The sequence below is a fragment of the Pinus tabuliformis genome, chromosome 9 (genome assembly GCF_031772625.1).
Source record: "Pinus tabuliformis cultivar Carrire ecotype Pingquan chromosome 9, CPIR1, whole genome shotgun sequence".
In the NCBI taxonomy this organism is placed as follows: domain Eukaryota; kingdom Viridiplantae; phylum Streptophyta; class Pinopsida; order Pinales; family Pinaceae; genus Pinus; species Pinus tabuliformis.
The window spans coordinates 1,980,657,499-1,980,677,397 of record NC_142307.1 but is presented as its reverse complement, the minus strand read 5'-3'; the positions used below and the strand labels follow the sequence as shown (position 1 = coordinate 1,980,677,397).

Sequence of the window (19,899 nt, the reverse complement as noted above, 5' to 3'; positions counted from 1 at the left end):
AAAAAATTAAAAAATAATATTATTTATATATAATATAATTAAATATTTTTATTAATTTTACAAATATAAATTAAAATCTTTTAATACAATATCCGATTTTCTAAATATAATAATCATCAGATATATTATAATTAAAAATTTTAATACAATATTTACACTATAATGTAATTTAAACCTTTTATAATGTAAATATTGGATAAGATGATCTAGCATTATCATTATTTAAATGTTGGATGATAAATTTGAAACTTTTCATAATTTAAATGTTGCATCACAATCCTTTTATCGTACCTACAAATATACATATAAACTATGATTCCAATGTTGTGACAAAGGTGTATCACTGTTCACCCAACAATTTTGGCCATCAACGATCGCGTACATGAATTTGGCAATCCATTGTTAAGGTGAAGGGCGAATCAAACCACTTTGGCTTGGTACTGGGAATACATTCCCATCTGCATGAAACAATGAAAAGCCTGGTGAAACATCAACTGGTGAAAGAAGAATCATATACGAGATAATATATTTATAGCTTACTTGAATTTTGTGACAAGCTGATGCAGAAAAACGGAAATAAACACCATAGCTAACTCATATCCGAGACAAAGCCTAGGGCCTCCTCCAAAAGGTATAAAGGGCGCTTGATCTGTATCCTTGCTCTGAAAGTTGTGTGATAACAATATAAATCCTACTGATAATAATTTTAACAAAACCAGATAGACAAGTAAAGGCTGCTCAGAATAATTTTAAGTTCACAAGCCATGGGTTCATGTCACACCTGCCACCGGCGAGGATTGAAGACAAGAGGGTTTTCGTAGTACTGGCTATCCATATTGGTGAATTGATCATATATTATGCACGTCCATCCTCTGGGAATTGTATATCCTTCACATAAGAGCACGATTGGTCAGAAATCACGATCATACATAAATTTTATGGAACAAAACTCAGTAAAATCAAACACTTCACTATATCCATTAAAATAATATTTTAGAATCCACTATCTATATAAGAATAGTTAAGGGTTAGTTTATATAGCCATTAATTGGTGAAGTAAAGTTTTTTTATATTATTACTAGTTATTGCTAAACAACGTTAGACTTTCTTGGATTCCCCTAAACCAAACTTTACCATCCACCAAATATAGAAAAATACTCTAAAATTTCAGTGTTTTCATTGCAAATATAAAAAAGCACTCCAGTATAAAGAGCAAAAAAATATGCTAATAATAACATAGTGCAGTTTCTTATAGAGAACGTTCCATACCTTTCACTTCCACATTTTCAATAGCTTTTCTGTACAGTAAGTTGTAGAGAGGTGGGTTCCCAAATCTCAACGTTTCTTTGATCACCTGAGAAGACAAACTGGAATTCAGTTCTTGATGTTCTCATTAGGTTTTGACAGAAAAAGGAGATCAGTTGTTATGGTGTTTATACAGTAACTTACACTTCTGGTAAACGTCATTGATTTATAGTCCTCCCATGATAGACTCTCAGTGTCTCCTTTGCTCCGTCTGATTGCTTCGTGTTCTTCCTGAGTCAACGGGGATTATTGTCATAATCCTCAGATAAGGTGATATCCATATATCTCTTTAAACTACTAGTGTGATTTCAGTGAATTTTTTCTTTTTAATATAAAAAATACAAACCCTGAGTTCTGAAATGATATGTGGATTTTCAGATAGACGCTTCACTACCCACGCCATTGTCCTTGGTGTAGTTTCAACGGCGGCGAACACACACAGCACAATTAAATCTACTATCTGCTCCGTTGTAAATTCAGTTTTGCCTGCAGCTTCTTTTTCTGTCGCATCTTTCAGTATGGACGATAACAGGTCGTCATATGAATGGTTGGACGACATGTTCTTTTTCCTCTCCTCGATGATGCTTTTGATCTGATTAGACAGCTTCTGCCTTATCTGCAAATTCAAAGGAAATTCTAACAGATGATAAAGGTTTCAAAGCATTTCATATACAATTGGTCACATATGGAAGGTGGTGATTGTAAGGTTTGGTTAGGGAGGGGTTGATGATAGGAATCTGTATAGGTTTATTTTAAATATAGATTTGATATGAGCAGAGAGAGATTTATTTGTTTTGATTACAAGTTTTTGTTTTGTTTTGTTTTGTTTTGTTTGTGTTTGTGTTTGTGTCTGTGTCTGTTTTTGTTTTTGTTTTTGTTTTTGTTTTTGGTTTATATGAGTAAAATTTTAATTTTGATGAAGAGTAGACATCTCTACGCATTATCAATTTTGATGAAGGACAGACATTCTTACACATCATACTGAATTATAAAATAAGTCTCTCCCCTCAATTACTTGTGGTGTTGGGATACTTAAAAGATATTTAGATTACATTTAATAGAGGTTAAGTTTTATATAATTTTAATAACAACATCTAGTAATTAGATTATTAAATTATTCTTCCATTAAATCAATCTAAATACTATAATGGTGAGTGAGAAAAATAAATAAATAAACAATTAGAAAATTATTACATATATTATTGGTAAAAACTTACCAGTGATTTCTGGCATAAAATAGATATATAATTGGTAAAAACTCAGAGGTGGTTTTTTTGCACAAAGTTGAAAAATACCTTTCTAAAAAAACAAATCCTATAAGATGAGGAGTTTTTCGCACAAAGTTGAAAAATACCTTTCTAAAAAACAAATCCCTATAAGATGAGGAGATCGCTGGTCAAATATGATCACTGGCTCAAACATTGGCACTATGGCCGGTTGAACTGTATAAAAAATGGATGATCAAAAGAATTAGTTTGTTAAGTGGATTGGAAAATTATTAAGTAGATTGAAAAATTCAAAATTAAATTAATTATTTATTTATTATTAATAAGTTGGGTGAAAAGGGGAGATTTAAAAATAGTTGTTGATTTTAAGTGTTTTAGAAAATTATGAGAATAATTTAAATAGCTTATAAAAAATGGATGATTAAAAGAATTAGTTTGTTAAATAGATTGAAAAATTTAAAATCAAACTAATTATTTTTTAAATAATAAGTTTTGTGAGAAAGAGAGAGTTAAAAGTGCTTGTTGATTTATAAGTGTTTTAGAAAATCAGGAGAATAGGTTAATGGTTTAAAAGTTTTTAGTTTTTTTTTAGAGAATAAGTTTAATGATTTAAGAGTAAGTTTTTTATTAAGAGGTTATAAGTTCCCAAAGTCTCACTAAGAACATCCAAGCCAACACTTACCAAATAATATAATACAACTTCATCTTTCTTGGGATCAACACCCTTCTTCTAAGATTATGCATTCTTTAACAAGCTACTAATTCAAAGCTTCATAAATTTAATGAGTAGAGTCTGTACACTTCATAAATTTTAGCAAAATTATCAAATAAAAACAGATCACTTGTCTTATAAATAAAAATTCATATACACCAATTTAATATTAACTTAAATCCTAAAACAGATTAGGAATCAATCCTTATTCTAATAATTATATTTTTAAAGTTTCATATTAATTGTTTAGGGTTTTTATATTAATTGTTTTTGGATATTGATTTGAATAAATTTTTTTAATCAATTTAATTAAAGACTAAGAATCAATCTTAATTTTAACAATAATATGTTAATTTTTTCAATATTAATATTTAAAATTTTCAAATTAATTATTAATTATTTTTAAATATGAATCACAAAAAACACTTTTATCAATTAAAAGAATTTCAATACAAGTGCTTCACTCCTGAAATATATTCTTTTGTTGTTAATTTATACTATGAAAGTATCAAGCCAATGCCAAAGCACACATAAGGTTATAATATAAGTAGATAGAAGTGTGCACATGTCATACAATCATAAATCTCGAGGGGGAATGAGATATTATATGAATTTCAACACAAGTGCTTCACTCCTGAAATATGTTTTTTTGTTGTTAATTTATACTATGAAAGTATCATGCCAATGCCAAAGCACACATAAGGTTATAATATAAGTAGATAGAAGTGCGCACATGTCATATAATCATAAATCTCAAAAGGAAATGCGATATTATATGAATTTCAATACAAGTGCTTCACTCTTGAAATATATTCTTTTGTTGTTAATTTATACTATATAAGTATCATGCCAATGCCAATGCCAAAGCACAAATAAGGTTATAATATAAGTAGATAGAAGTGTAGATAGAAGTGCGCACATGTCATACAATCATAAATCTCAAAGGGGAATGAGATATTATATGAATTTCAATACAAGTGCTTCACTCCTAAAATATATTCTTTTGTTGTTAATTTATACTATCAAAGTATCATGCCAATGCCAAAGCACACATAAGGTTATAAGGTTATAATATAAGTAGATAGAAGTGAGGACATGTCATACAATCATAAATCTCAAAGAGAAATGAGATATTATATGAATTTCAATACAAATGCTTCACTCCTGAAATATATTCTTTTGTTGCTAATTTATACTATGAAAGTATCATGTCAATGCCAAAGCACGCATAAAATTATAATATAAGTAGATAGAAGTGCTCACATGTCATACAATCATAAGTCTCACAGGCGAATGAGTTAAAGAAGATAAATGATTATGGATTTTGTAAACTCCTAATTGCATCAATTCAATCCTTATTAAATTTAAACTTGGAACCCCTATTCTGAAGAATACAAGGCACAGAATACCAAGCCTATCGACATAATTATTATTTTATAATTGTTTTATTGTATAATATATTTAATAATGATGCAACTAAGAAAATCTTCCTGCATCCATTAATATATAGTATTACCTGAAAGCTTTTGTAGTAAGTTGTGCCAGGGACATTCAATGGGACGCTGTAAACGCCCTTTATCACATCACAAAAATCGCGCTTCATGTTCTCCAGTTCGGGGCTCGCTGAAAGACTTAATATGTGACTAGCCATGAGCGAAAATATCATCTGCACCATCCAAACCGAGTCGAATCCAGGCAATTATTATAAAAAATGCAATAGTCATTAGATAATAATTGAATGAAGGATCGAACATTAGACCGCGTGATGACCTCTTTTGCTTCCTGCAGGACATTCACATTTCTTCCTCCCCAACCTGACAAACTGGAAGTTATGATATTTTGTATTTCCAACAGAAGCTGGTCTCTGACAACCGAAATATTCACGAAACGCAAGACAGTTCCTCGCATTCTCTTGTGAAAATCTCCACGAGCTGCAAAGATATTCCACTTTCCTAATAACTGTGTGAAGTGGGACGGATATTGAGGAACAAAAAGCCGATCATCGTTGTGCAGAATAAACTTGTTGACATCGGGATCAGTTGAGATTAACATTGGATATCCCAAAATACTTGTTCTAAACACGTTCCCATACCTGCAGAAATGTGCGCAGATGTTCATCTTTCATCCCTGACAGCTAGTTGGGATTGGGGTTGCTAGGTCAAAAGTTCAGGTGAAGAAGGTGCAGAGCCTCATGCTTTATGTTTATTGCAGATTTTTGAAATATATGAGAATTTGAGGGTTAGGAGAGCCTCAAACAATGGGTCTAGACCGCTAGATTCTAGGATATTTTTGGAATCTGCAATAGACATAAATAAAGATACTTCATTCAAACATTTCAGTTTTCAAGAGTTTTTATGTATGACCAGAACTTAAAAATGGATATTTTATATGTAATCTTTATTTTGATGGTTTTCAGAAATATTTTGAAATATTTAATAAACACACAAGTGATTTCACTCTTATCTATCAGATTCCAAAATTTTCTTAAAATCTACAATCAAATTAACTTTAACATATATAAATAATAATCAATTAAATTTAACATATATAAATAACTTAAATTCAAAATTTTATTGAAATTTACAATCAAATTTAATTTAACATATATAAATTAGAGTTAAGAGCTAGGGACAAAGAAAAAATAATATATTGAAGTGTTTAATCCCACTCATAATCATTAACAAAAAGACTAATATTTCTTGGAGAGCCAAAATTTTTATTGCTTAATTAAGGACTAAGTCTCATCAACTTCATTGTGAAACAGGGCTTTGGAAAAAGCCAAAAGAAGGGGCTGGAAAAAGCTAAAAGAAGTGTGGGAGGAAAGAGAATGTATTTTTTGTTGTTCCCAAAAGTGGAAACAAAAAAGCAGTTCATTTTAGAATGCCAGACCTTCAAAGACAATCTAACTCTTGGGATAATCTATTTAGCAATGAGGGCTTATTGTGAAGAGGGGTTTGTCGAGAAGCTAGGGCGTTTATTGTGAGGCTTCACAAGAAAACGGCCTAATACATCAACACGATGAAGAAGCAATCTGTCTCATAAGCTATCCTTAGCCGGATGAACCTAAAAATAAGTTCATTTCTTTAAATAACCTAAATTCAAATTCTTGATCATATGAAAAGTTTGTGAATCAAAAATAAAGGAAAACAAAAAAATCTCAATCTTAACACACCATAGCCAAGATAACTAAGGTCCCTTCAACACTTTGAAGTTGAAGTTTCAGACTATTAAAGACATCCTTATTTTCACTACAAATTTTGAAATATTTTAAAAATTTAATGAATAAAAGTGAAATCACTATACTTTCATTCTCATTTTCATTACATATTTAAAATATTCTTAAAAAATTAAAATTAATAAATAAAAATGAAATACCAAAAAAGAAAAATGTTCCAAAATCTACCATCAAATTACACTGTAAAACATATCTAAAACATTTGCTTGAGCTCAATTCTACAACCTTGAGCTTTGCATACTAATGCTGGGTCTGCTACATTTAGAGATTCCCTACCTCTACTTAGGCTTCAGGACATCTAGCTTATCTGGGTAAGGAGCAATTCTTAAAAAAGTACTGAACATAATTAGGTGCTTACATTTTACGCCTCTCCTCCATGAATTTCTGCGTCCGAAAATAAAATGAGATAATCTCTCCGAGAAGGGGCCATCCTACAGCCCCTGGGGGCAGATTCCCCTGGTTCCTCTTTGGCCGTTGCCGTTGTATGACTAAACGCCGCACTGCCATTGCCATTGCCCCTGCTACTAGTATCCCTATCATCATACTGGTCTCCATTGCAGGATGAGTCTCGCAGTGGAATGGATGCACAAATATAGCGACCCTTACAAGCGTTCCTCAGCCAAGGCAGCCAGCGGGTGAAAAGTAGAAGCCTCATTTCAACCTCACAAATCGCAATTATATTGTTTAATTATATTGACCATTAATGCGCGGGCGCGGAGGTTGTATATGCACATCACTGGATAATATCAGAGTAAATATTGGTGGCCTTTCATCATCACATATCGCCATTATTTTACAGCAGTTAGCTTTGTTAATTTTTTAATTGTAATAACACGTCTCTAAAGCATTAGCGGCATTTTTTAAATTTTAATGTCACGACTTTTGAGGATTGTTGTCTGCCATGAGCGCGCTGAGATTTAGAAATTGGATGAGCTTCACGGAGGCACCGAGTCATTTCAACTCGATCTAACACTAACGTGGAGTCATTTTCAACATAACTCAATCTAACAGCAACATTGTAAATATTGAGGATCATAGAGTAATATTTAATGGATAGATGTAAAGACACTAAATTCCGAGATTGTTTTTTTTCTTTTTATTCAACATTAGTAGAAAATATGTTTTTGGTTTGATTCTTGTAATTGAGGTGAAAGGCAAATATTCATTGCTTTCATTTTTGCAGTTGAAGTGAAAGGTAAATATTCATTCATTTTTAAGAATTATGGATGTTTATATTGAATTCGCTTAAATTTATTGTATTTAACCGTATTTTACTATGTTGTATTTAAAATTAATATAATAATATTTATATTAATAAATAAATAAAAAATGATATAAAAAAAAAGTTAATATGGGTCATAAATAAAATATTTGAATTAGAAATAAAATAAATTAAAAAATAGCTTAATTTACTTTTTAATATGGAAGATTCTTCACTATTTAATGTGAAATTAACAAATGACTTGTGAAAATAATATAATTGATATTACATAAAGTTTTCTTTGTTGGTTTGTTTGTTTGTTTGTTTTTTTGTAAGTTTTGTAGATCTTTTTTCTATTAATATTTCCTAAACATACGTATATCTTTAACAAAATTTGCAGGTGGCCTCAACCTGCCCGAATGCTGTCCAAAATTTAAAGTGAGTTTTCATGACCATCCAGGCTACATTGGCAGTTTTATCTGCTATAAAATTCAAATTAAAACAGTAAATGCTAGCCGACATATAAACAAAATTCTATTTGAGGACCTGCTTCATTCATTTGATGAATCCACCAGGGCTGGGGCTTTCGCACTGGATCCCGAGATTTCGCTTCTCTTCATGTCCTATATCCTCTGTTCATTACTGTTCACCGTGAGGTTGTTTCGGTACAATTGCATCTGGATAACTACAATCTCCATGTGCAGATCTTTCATACTAGGCTCGGTTGGTCTGTCCTCCTTCGATTCCTCTCTGTTAGCCTCTCTCATAAAACAATAATAAATCCAAAAATAAATTAATTAATTAAATATTCCAAGTTAGGAATTTGTGCCTAACCCTTGGGTTGTTCCTCTAAGATAGGAGTTAGTTTAGGTAACTCCTATATTGGTGTGTGTCTGGTGAGAAATTATCTCAACCAAAGGAGAAATTATCTCAACCAAAAGTGTCTAAGATAGCACGCACTATTTTGAGAACACTATCTCTCATCTATTTATTTGTAACACTATATTCAATTATTTTTGTATGAATGAAAGTGAGAGAGAAGCATGAGGCATCAGCCTTTTTCCGCCAATATTTTGTGTCTGATTTTTATGTGTGATTTATATATTTGTCTGAGTTAATCTCATTTTCATCATGTGGTATCAAAGCTTTGAGGGAAGGATTCGGCTATGCCAAGGGTATTCCTGTGTTGCGAAATTGTTGGGCAGCCAGATTTGAGCTACCAAGGAGATTGTCCCTGATTTAATTGATGAAGAACACGGTGCCAAGGATTGTCATTTGGAGAGGCCGAAATGATTGCTGTTTAGTGAGTCCGAGTTTGTTTTTGTAGCAGAAAGACCAAAATAATTAAGCTTGACATCCAAGTCATCTCTCAGGGCCGTGTTGTTATTTTCGTGCAAGATAAAAGGTGTATTTCAGAGGGCCGAATAAGAGGGCTGAATGCTCTTCTCTGGTACGACTGCCTCATAAATATTGTCAGTCCAAAATTACCATTTGGGTTGAATTCTTATAGTTCTTTTCAGTGGACTAATGGAGGTCGAATGTCCCTTGCAAATCTAGCTCAATCTTCAGATTTCCATGTGCCAGCAAGGAGATTAATGCAGTCACCAGATTGTCTTCATCTCTGAAAGGTGCGCTTATTATTTTCCAGAACGATCCCTGCCATCCAGAAAGATCGAATTATTTGATGAAATTATTACAGCTACTTCAATTCCGTGCAATGTTTGAGCGTAGGAGTTGGCTGCACTAGCATATCTGCAAAATCGATTTCCAAGGCGTCTTTTCAGCTCAGCTTCTACATATTTCCAATCACTTGGGCTTGCCATAATTCCATGAACCAGGACTAGTAGATGATCAGGTGTAATGTCCACACTCCCATTCCTTTCTCATTGGCATGTGGTGTGGTGAAAAGCATCCACGAATGCGATAAAAAGAAATGGTGTTGCATTTTTAATTATGTTATCTAAGCTATAGTCTGTGCTTTTCAATTCTGTTCTGGAATTTTCTGCTGCATTTCACTACAACAGACATTCACAACAGGGATCCTTGAATTAGATTGCAAGACATCAAGAACATGAAAAGAAGAAATGAGAAAACAATTATTTTCTTAATTTGTGGAGCAACCAAGTTATCAGGCATGTTTCAATCATCATTTTTCTGGGCGTCTGAACTTGTGGAGGTTTTGCCCTCTGTTTCATGGGCATGGGCATCTAAATTTGTGGAGTGAAAACAAGAATTCGTGGACATTTTACCCTCAATTTCCTTGGCATGGGAAGCTGTTTTCATTGGCATCTCAAATCATGGTGGCGGAATAACTGTTCATGGGCATTTTCCCCTCGATTTTTTGGGTGTGAGCATCTGTTTTTATTGGTATCTGAACTTTTGGAAGCAAAGCAATTTGTGGTTTTGTTAATTTCCTGCTGCAGATTGTGTGTTTGGGGCCTGGGCCCTTGTTATTCTTCATGATCCAAATTTTGAAGGTCAGACGTGAGCCACGGGCTTTTCTCCAGTTTTTCCTGCTGTCGACTGACTATTTTACCACACTGCCTGAGGCAACCACGAAGGTGACAATTTGAATTCCAGTGCTTTAATATCATTGTAAATTTTCTGGCTGCCCCAAACATGATGTCTACCTCCACGGAGACTCCTTAGCAGCTGTAAGTGAAACGCCCCTATGTTCATTACAAGAGACTGCAGAGCAGAATGTGTGAGATGGGAAAGCTAGATGCAGATTTCTTTGTTGAAATAGGTAGCTAGGTTCGGTCTTCATAAATATGTAATGTACTCCTGATTCTTGTATATTGTAAAATGCCCATTTTTTCATGTACCTGGCACAGATGGAAGGTTTCTATTTGTTGTTGAAGGTGAATTTCATTTAGTCATATTTGAAGTCATAAGAGAAACTTTTTGAAGACAAGTTGCTTCAAGCATTTGTGAGCTTGACATTCTCATTGCTTGAGAAATTGAATATTATGTAATCTAAAGTTTAATAAAAAAATCATTTTTTGTGGTGATTGTGTCCTAGATCCGCCCGAAATTGAATAAGGGGATCTTAGCTACACGAAGAGTGTGTTGATGATGGTGCATGTTTCATGTTGTTGCATTTTTATTTGTGTCTAGTTTTGACACATAAATGATCTCATTTAACACACATAAAGTTCAATGCAAGCAAGCACAACACATGTAACAAAATAGCTGCAAGGAAGGATAATTAAGTTCAACACATGCATTTGCGTCACTACAACAAATAATCAAAGTTTTCAACATCGGAATTCTACCTCAACAAACAAATTCACTCAATACAATCAAGTTCATGAATCTGCAAACTCCAGCATTTCAAAGCAAAGTCTACATCACTACATTCAAGTTAATGAATCTGTAAACTTCAACGCTTCAGCGCACAGTCTACATCAACATTGTTGAACTTGTAATCAAACTCAAATCACATTGAATTGTAAGGGTGCATTCTCGGTTGAAACCGACACCCAAGTCTTGAATTGAGTCAAACTAAATTCATTGTAGTGAGTCATTAAAATCATTGTAAGCTTTTTTGGGTGCATTTTCGACAGTGTTCGACACCCTTCCTTTAAGCAGAATCAAGTGAATGCACGATTTTTAACTCTAAAGCAAACAAGCAACAAGTTCACATCTCCTGCAAGCAAGCGTGAGTATTAATTCAAGCAATTTGCGTCAAAACAGTACAAAGTTCAAACTTTCAAGCGAGCCAGAGTGAAGTTCATTGTAGCAACCATCAAAGCAACCAAACAAGTTCAACTCTAACACCAATCAAGCAAGTTGAGATCGACATCAAGCGAGCATAGCTATTCCTTCAAGTGAGCGTGAAGTCATCAAGTAAGGCAAGTGAGCATTCACACAAACACAATCGTCATCAAGCGAGCGTGAATTCCAGAGTTTAAGCAAGAAATTTCTACAACTCTAGCAAGTGTTCTCAGCAAGTACAATAAGCAACAAATCAAGCGAGCATGCCATTCAAGTCCCATAGCAAGCGAGCCTGTCATTCAAGTAACAAAGTCAAGTGAAACGGTTCCAAGCACAACATCTACGACAAGAGAACCTGATTTCAAGTGAGCAAGTTCAGATGGTGCAACATATTCAGTGGTTAAACATTCTTCACAGTTTGATCATCTCCAGTGATGAAGACATGGTGCACATCAGCAAAGAAACTCTTGCTGATCTTTCACGGCATCTACAACAAACACATGACACCATTGAGTTTCTTCAACTAGAGTCGCAACTACAAAGAGATGAGATGCAACAAAAGAGTGCTTCTTCCAAGTCATTCAACCATACAGATGAAGATAAAAATGTTGATTCCAAATCACACATCCAAACAACTTCAAGTGTCGAAGTTGTTCATGATCAAATTCAAATTTCTTCCAAACCCATCATCAAGCCCTGGGAAGAGATTCAAAATAACAAGAATCGACAAGGCTTAGGATATGTCACTGATGACACCAACTTACATATCCCAGATTATTACAAGCAAATTAAGTTTGTGAGTGCAGGATTTCTTGAACAACACATCTCAACAAGTTCTGAAAAAGTTGCAGACGAACATAATTGCACGCAACCTGAAGTTGATGTCCAACCGAAATGTTCTCATTGTCAAAGAACTGGTCATATGGAATATCAGTGTTTTGATCTCCATCCTTGTTGCCATTGTGGCAAGCCCAATCATTCCTCAGAAAAATGTCGCAACCAACAAAAATCAGCCAGATTGAAGATACATTATGACTGGATTGATCCTTGGGAATGGTTATCCACAGTCAAAAGATTGTCTCAGTTCTACAATCGACTACAATCACACATAGTGCAGCCAGCAGTGAACCGATGATGGTACTCTCATGCAGTTGAACGAGGGAGTACAACAGTGAAACTCTCCTACACCTGAAGGGGGGGAGTTCAAATATATTTTGGAGAAGATTGTCTCTCCTTTCAGCTGACAAAGGGGGGAAAATGTCAATGAAATTGACAAGTGGTTGTCAGACTGAAAGTCTCGACAACATCAGCGAAGCAGCCAGTGGGCATCTTCATCAGCCAGTGGGCATTTGTCATCAGCCAGTGGGCATTTGTCATCAGCAGTGAGCATCAGCAAATTCGCCAGTGGGCGATCGACAGCCAAAGCAGCAGTGAGCAGCTTTCATCATAGCAAAAGCAACATTGAGTTGTTTTTCGACATCTTCAGCCAGTGGGCAATCATCATCAGCAAAACACGCCAATGGGCGTTCATCAAATTGTGTCAGTGGACACCGGATGTTGTTTTCAAACAAAGGACAGTTGGATCCTTTTGCGGCTTGGCGCGTGATGGAGTTTTCAAGCAACATTCAGAGATGAATCAGGCATGCAGTTGATTCATGTTCTCTTCAGATTTGAGTTTTTTCTAGCATCCAGTTTTGGCGGTTTTTTTCAGGCAATGTTTTTGAGGATCAACATGAGAACTTGGAAGATGGTTCCTCGTTCTTATTTTGGATTTATCATTGAAGGGGGGAATGTTAGCCTCTCTCATAAAACAATAATAAATCCAAAAATAAATTAATTAATTAAATATTCCAAGTTAGGAATTTGTGCCTAACCCTTGGGTTGTTCCTCTAAGATAGGAGTTAGTTTAGGTAACTCCTATATTGGTGTGTGTCTGGTGAGAAATTATCTCAACCAAAGGAGAAATTATCTCAACCAAAAGTGTATAAGATAGCACGCACTATCTTGAGAACACTACCTCTCATCTATTTATTTGTAACACTATATTTAATTATTTTTGTATGAATGAAAGTGAGAGAGAAGCATGAGGCATCAGCCTTTTTCCGCCAATATTTTGTGTCTGATTTTTATGTGTGATTTATATATTTGTCTGAGTTAATCTCATTTTCATCACTCTCGCTCCTTATATGTTGTCATTGCTTGGTCCAAGATATTCTTCATGACCCAGTACTGTTGAATTGTTTTTCAGAACAACGTTCGACATCCTCTGGCATTCCTGGGGTCTTTAACCATGGTTTCCCATTCTTCTGCCTTGATCTCCTGAGTTGCTATACTATCGTTTAGCTCCCTCTCCCACTCAGATATTTGTGCTTTCATCTCTGACGGTGTGCCAACCACGTAAGCATTTATCAAGTTCTGCATATTCTCCTTCTCGGTCTTCCTTCCTCTTTTACTTGGTCCTCTGCTGGAGGTTGCTTCCAACCCTTTCATTTTTTTTCCTGCCTTGCCCATTACTCTATTTCCTCTCTTTCCCGCTTCTTTTCTGTGGGTTCAAATTTCCAATGAGACATTGGCTCATTGTATCTTAAAAAAAAGGGCAGGCATATGCCTTCACTATTATGTCTCATCCTTAAGAGGTTGACTCATGAGTTTCTTCTTAAGTGTGGCTTGTGCCTATTGCACCTAGTCTAGGGCTTATAGTTGTAGGAAACCTAATTTGAGCTAGGGTCTTTCCCATTAATAAGAAGCAATAACTAAATTAAACTTGGGTTTTTTTTATTAATATGAAGTAAGGACTAAACTAAACTCGAGCCTTCTTAAAAAATGTATCTAGTGTTAGGATATTCCGACACATAAGAAATAGTTAAGTACAACTTGGTCTAGTATAGAGCTAGGTAAAGTGTTTCTTTACCTTGTACATTTTGTAACTTACAATCCGACGATCACGATATGTAGTGATCTGACGGTTCATTCTCTCCTCGGTATTACCGACAGTTGATTCATGGCTTAACACCCGATTGGTCCATGAATTCTATTTAAAGCGCATGGAGGGTCATTTGTAGGGTAATCCATCTATGAGAGAAGCATATGTAAATTTTCGTTCTTTTATTAATAAATTGCCTGAAGTGGCCGCGTTGGCTCAGGCCGTGCACTGTTTCCCTCTTTGAGGGTTTTAACCACGTCAAAATACTGGTGTATTGATCTGAGATCTGGTTGTGAGCGGTGTCCTATGGTTTTCTGTCTGAGGAACTTACCCTGTAAATTCCTACATCGTATCAGAGCTATTTGAGGGCCGCGTCCGTTGGTGATCCAAATCTGAAGCCGATAGAACTGCATCTGACTGTCATTTCCTAGATCTACTATTTCTAACTGCTTTCGGGCCGAAAGGACTGCTCTGTTGTGTTGGGAGCACCTGTTCCAGTGAGGAACCCCTTTCGTTTCATGCGAAAAGGTTTCCGGTAGCCCTAGCTGCGTCATTTTTAAGATCTGGAGGTATACAGTGTTTATTTGCAGTTTACAGTTATTTTCTCTCTATTTATTTCGGTTTCGGTTTATTTAGCTTTTTTATTACCGGATCTATACCTTTCATTTCTGCGTATGCTCTTTGCCCTGCGACTCTGTGCGATCTAGGCAAATCAGAAACAGAAAGGAAGGATTTTTCTCATGCATATGCTCTTTTCCCTGCGCCTTAGTGTGATCTCGGAAAATCAGAAACATTGAGGAAAATATTTAGTTTCTGGCTAAAGCTAACTTTGAGCCGCAAGGTTCATTTTTGAAGATATTTAGTTTTTCAGCTAAAGCTAACTTCGAGCCGTAATGTTCGTTTTCTTTGCATGTCCATGTTGGGTTTTGTGTTTTTTGTTTTGTAGGGAAAAAGAGCTTTCTCAAAGCAAGCACGCAATCCAAAGCATCACCCCCCCCCCCCTCTCTCTCTCTCTCAAATTTTTTGTATAGCTCAATTGGTTCAAAGCTATTTTAAGAGAGTAGAGGTCTTGGGCTCAAATCTCCTTTTTGTGAGGGCGGATTTTTCATTTCCGCACATTCTCGCACTTCGTCGGCATCTTCAACAACGTTTTTTTCAAAAAGCATAACTTCTTCATCCGGAAGCCGTTTTCAGAGCCGTTTTTTTTAAACCAGCCTAATTTTTCGAGATCTATCCATTGGAACACTTAGTTTCAGCATCTTTAGCTTCAGTTTCTGTTGAAATGGAAAGTCAATACCAAGTTACCCTTGACAGCACCAACTACTTCCAATGGTTATCCTACATTGAGGATTTACTTAGAAGTAAAGGTCTCTACAGAATAGCCTCAGGCCAAGAAAAGAAACCGAAGGATGAAGATAAGGCTGCTAAATGGGAAAATAGGCAAGATCAAGCACGTGGATTGATAGGGATGTCTATTTCTCCAAATCTTAGATTCCATATTGCAGAACTTGATACTCCTGATGAAGCAATGAAAAAAATCAATAAAGTTTTTGGGATTAAAAATGAACTTAGAGCCCATCAACTTGAAAATGAGTTGCTTACATTGGACCCTAATAATTTTTCCTGCATTGAAGATTTCTTGTCCAAGTTCAAGACCCTTAAATATCTCTTGGAAGGTGTTAAGGTTAAGAAAGAAGATAGTAACCTTATCTATTCCATTCTTACTAAGATGGGACCAGCCTACTCTGTGTTTGTTTCCACCTTCCATTCTACAAGAGAAGCCTTCATTTCTCAAGGAACAGACTACAAGTCCCTTTCCTTTGACTCTTTTTGTGATTCTTTAATAAGAGAACAAGAAAAACTCTTACGCCTTGGTCTTCTTAATCTTGGAAAATCTTCCAAGAAAGCGTTAGCCGCCCAGAAGCAACCAAATTCAAATAATCCTAAGAAGTCATATCCTAAAAAGAATGGTCCTAAACCAAACAAGGGTCCTAAGAAATTTCAGCCTCAAAATGAAAAATCATTTCAACAAAATGATCAGACAAATAAAAACAAATGGAAGAAGACTGATAGACATTGAACCTTTTGTAATCGAGATGGCCACTTATAATCCAAATGCTTTAAGAAGATGGAAGCCTTGGAAGCAGCAATGAAGAAGCATAACATCCATTTGGAGCAATCTTCAACTTCAACTTCATCTTCAGGAATGGCACTTTCTGCATGTGGTTGTCAAGCATCTCGGTCTGGCTATGCACTAAATGTATCTTCTTCTTCTCATTCTCATGAGTGGCTCATTGATTCTGGAGCTTCTTATCACATGGCCAAAAACAAAGCCATGTTTTCTTCTTTAAATGGTTGTAACACCAAAAATATATATGTTGGTGATGATATATCTCTTAGTGTTGTAGGGACTGGAACTGTTCATCTAGACAATGGTCAGTTTAATGATGTATTATGTGTTCCAACCTTATCCTGTAACCTTCTATCTGTATATCAGATAACTCATTCAGGTGAAGGTAAAATCGTTGAATTTTCACCTCATGATGTTGTAATCAAGGACCTAAGACATCCTAAACAAATTTTAGCTACTGGAATTGCTGATGATTCTACAAGGTTGTATAAGTTTCACAACTTTGGGTCATCAAATCTTCCCTCAGTATTTGTTGCTCATAACAATGAAGTGAGCAAACTTTGGCATGAGCGATTTGGTCACTTAAACTATCGCTCCCTTCAGCATCTATGTAAAGAAAATATGGTGACAGGTATTCCTATGGTATCTTGCAGAGATGGTGTTTGTTCCGGATGTGTACTCGGAAAACATCATCAGGACAGTTTTGAAAAACGTGCCTCTTGGCACGCCTCAGACCCTTTACAGCTTGTGCATAGTGATTTATGTGGTCCACTTCCAGTTGTTTCATTCTCTGGCTGCAAGTATTTCTTAACTTTCATTGATGATTTCTCCAGATGCACTTGGGTATACTTCTTAAAACTCAAGAGTGAAGTATTTAACACATTTTTGGCCTTCAAGGCCTTTGTTGAAAAACAATCTGGACATCAAATTCTTAAGCTAAGATCTGATAATGGTGGAGAATATGTTAAAAACACATTCATCAACTTTTGCACTGAGAATGGAATTCAAATGCAACATACTGTTCCATATACTCCACAACAAAATGGTGTAGCTGAAAGGAAGAATCGCACCTTAAAGGAAATGGCTAATTGTATGCTACAATCTAAAGGACTTGGTCTTAGTTTTTGGGCAGAAGCAATTAACTGTGAAAATTACATAATAAACCGCACTCCTACTAAGGCTTTAAAGAATATCACTCCAGAAGAAGCATGGAGCTCAATCAAACCAGATGTAAGTCACTTTCGTGTTTTTGGAAGTGAAGCGTGGGCCCATATTCCAGATGAAAAGCATAAAGCTTTAGAACCTAAGAGTGAAAAATGTACTTTTGTTGGATATTCTGAAGATGTCAAAGGCTATAGACTTATTCCATTTAAGTCCAAAAATGTTATCATTAGAAGAGATGTAAAATTTGATGAAAATATATCGGCTTGCGAGCCTAGTCCGGCGGATGTGCCACCTCTCCCTATCTCTTCTACTTTTGAAAACATTTCTTCTTCAGATGATGAAAGTGAGGATGACAATCCTCCCCCACCATCTCAGGATCCTCCTTCAGCTCCTCAGCTTCCAAAATGGGTTCGTGCTACTCGAGATGCAGCAGGTGATCTTGCCGGTGATCCTACAGATCAGCGACACACACGTTCTCAGTTTGATAGAGCCTCTTCTTTACTGGCTCAAGCTCCAGTAAATTATGATCCTGACACCTTTGCAGAAGCTTCAGGCCATCCAGATTGGGAATCAGCTATGAATGAAGAATATCATTCATTGTTGGCAAATGATACATGGGATCTTGTTCCTCTACCAAAGGGACGAAAACTTGTTAGATGCAAATGGGTTTACAGAACCAAGTATGGACCAGATGGGAAAGTTGATAAACATAAAGCTCGTCTTGTTGCTAAAGGTTTTTCACAGGTTGAAGGCATTGACTACACTGAAACCTTCTCCCCTGGTTCCAAAATGAACTCTATCTGCCTTGTTCTTTCCCTTGCTGCCTCGTTCAAATGGGAAGTCCATCAGATGGATGTTAAATCTGCCTTCTTGCATGGGGACTTGCATGAAGAAATCTACATGGAACAACCCATTGGCTTCATAAAAACAGACTCCAGCCTTGTATGTTGGCTTAAGAAATCCCTTTATGGTCTCAAGCAAGCTCCTCGAGCTTGGTATGCCAAAATGGATAGCTTTCTTTTAGAATCTGGCTTTTCTAGGTGTCATTCTGACAATACTATCTACACCAAGAAAGTGGGCAAGTCTCTTATCATTCTTGTTCTTTATGTTGATGATCTTATCCTTACCGGTAGTGATCCCAACCTTATAAACCATGTGAAGTCCAACCTTAAAAAGAAATTTCAAATGACAGACTTAGGACACTTACATTATTTTCTCGGTCTTCAAGTCTTGCAATCCAAGGAGGGTATTTCCTTTTCCCAGTCCAAGTATGCATGTGATATTCTATGCCATTTTCACATGGAAGACTGTAAGCTAGCCCCTTCTCCCTTCCAGTCTAGAGTCAAACTTTCAGTCACTTGTACTTCCCCTGAAGTTGATGCTACCTTATACCGTCAACTTGTAGGAAAACTTTTGTATCTAACTCATACTCGTCCTGACCTTTCCTTTGTCGTTGGCCTTGTTGCTCGGTTTATGCAAAATCCACGTGAAAGTCATTGGAAAGCAGCTAAAAGAATACTTCGTTATGTTCGAGGTACAGTTCAGTTTGGGATCCATTACAGTGCCGAAGCAGCTCCTCTATTGGTTGGTTTCACTGATTCCGATTGGGCTGGTGACCCTGATTATCGGAAGTCTACTGCAGGTTATGTGTTCACTCTTGGTTCAGGACCTATTACATGGGCTTGCAAGAAACAAGGTGTCATTTCTCTTTCTTCAGCAGAAGCAAAGTATCGCGGTGCCGTAGAAGCTAGTAAGGAAGCCTTGTGGCTTCGTTAGATCCTATCAGAGTTTGGCTTTCAGCAGCAGCATCCAACTACTGGTGTGATAATCAAATTTCCATTCAGGTATGCAAAGATCCAATCCAACATCAGCGCAACAAACACATTGAACTGCACATGCACTTCATCAGAAAGCTCATTCATTACCATGTTCTTGAAGTGCAATATTGTTCAACAGATGATCAAGTTGCAGACATCTTTACAAAGGCTCTCACAGCTCGGCAAAGTTCACTAAACTTCGAATTATGGTTGGAGTTCAGGAAGTTGTCACTAAGGGGGGATAGGCTCTAGTGCCTCGTTCCTTCTCCTATTGTGTCATATTTGTAAATCCTTCAATCCTATCCTAAGTTGTTCTTAAGGGGGGATGTTAGGATATTCCGACACATAGGAAATAGTCAAGTACAACTTGGTCTAGTATAGAGTTAGGTAAAGTGTTTCTTTACCTTGTACATTTTGTAACTTACAATCCGACGGTCACGATATGTAGTTATCCGACGGTTCATTCTC

At 35.8% G+C, this 19,899-nt stretch overlaps 1 protein-coding gene across 1 annotated transcript; it reads right to left on the bottom strand.

Moving 5' to 3' along the window:
* Positions 1–328: 328 nt before the first annotated feature.
* On the bottom strand, positions 329–7,108 carry LOC149156950 (cytochrome P450 85A1-like). The gene is made up of 9 exons (XM_089445436.1): positions 6,837–7,108; positions 5,014–5,335; positions 4,760–4,909; positions 1,652–1,921; positions 1,450–1,536; positions 1,270–1,354; positions 782–888; positions 541–662; positions 329–458 (listed from the first exon to the last, which is right to left on the bottom strand). Exons 1-9 carry the CDS (start codon positions 7,031–7,033, stop codon positions 368–370), a joined length of 1,431 nt encoding a protein of 476 aa, XP_089301562.1. The 5' UTR covers positions 7,034–7,108; the 3' UTR covers positions 329–367.
* Between the last annotated feature and the right edge of the window lie 12,791 nt (positions 7,109–19,899).

What these genes read in the sequence shown, in the direction of transcription:
- LOC149156950 (XM_089445436.1), bottom strand. Translation starts at nt 7,033, where the DNA reads ATGGAGACCAGTATGATGATAGGGATACTAGTAGCAGGGGCAATGGCA. An exon ending in CTTACTACAAAAGCTTTCAG is followed by an intron (nt 1,922 to 4,759) that starts GTAATACTATAT and finishes TTGAATTTGCAG; the next exon opens with ATAAGGCAGAAGCTGTCTAA. An exon ending in CAGCTTGTCACAAAATTCAA is followed by an intron (nt 459 to 540) that starts GTAAGCTATAAA and finishes TGTTTCATGCAG; the next exon opens with ATGGGAATGTATTCCCAGTA.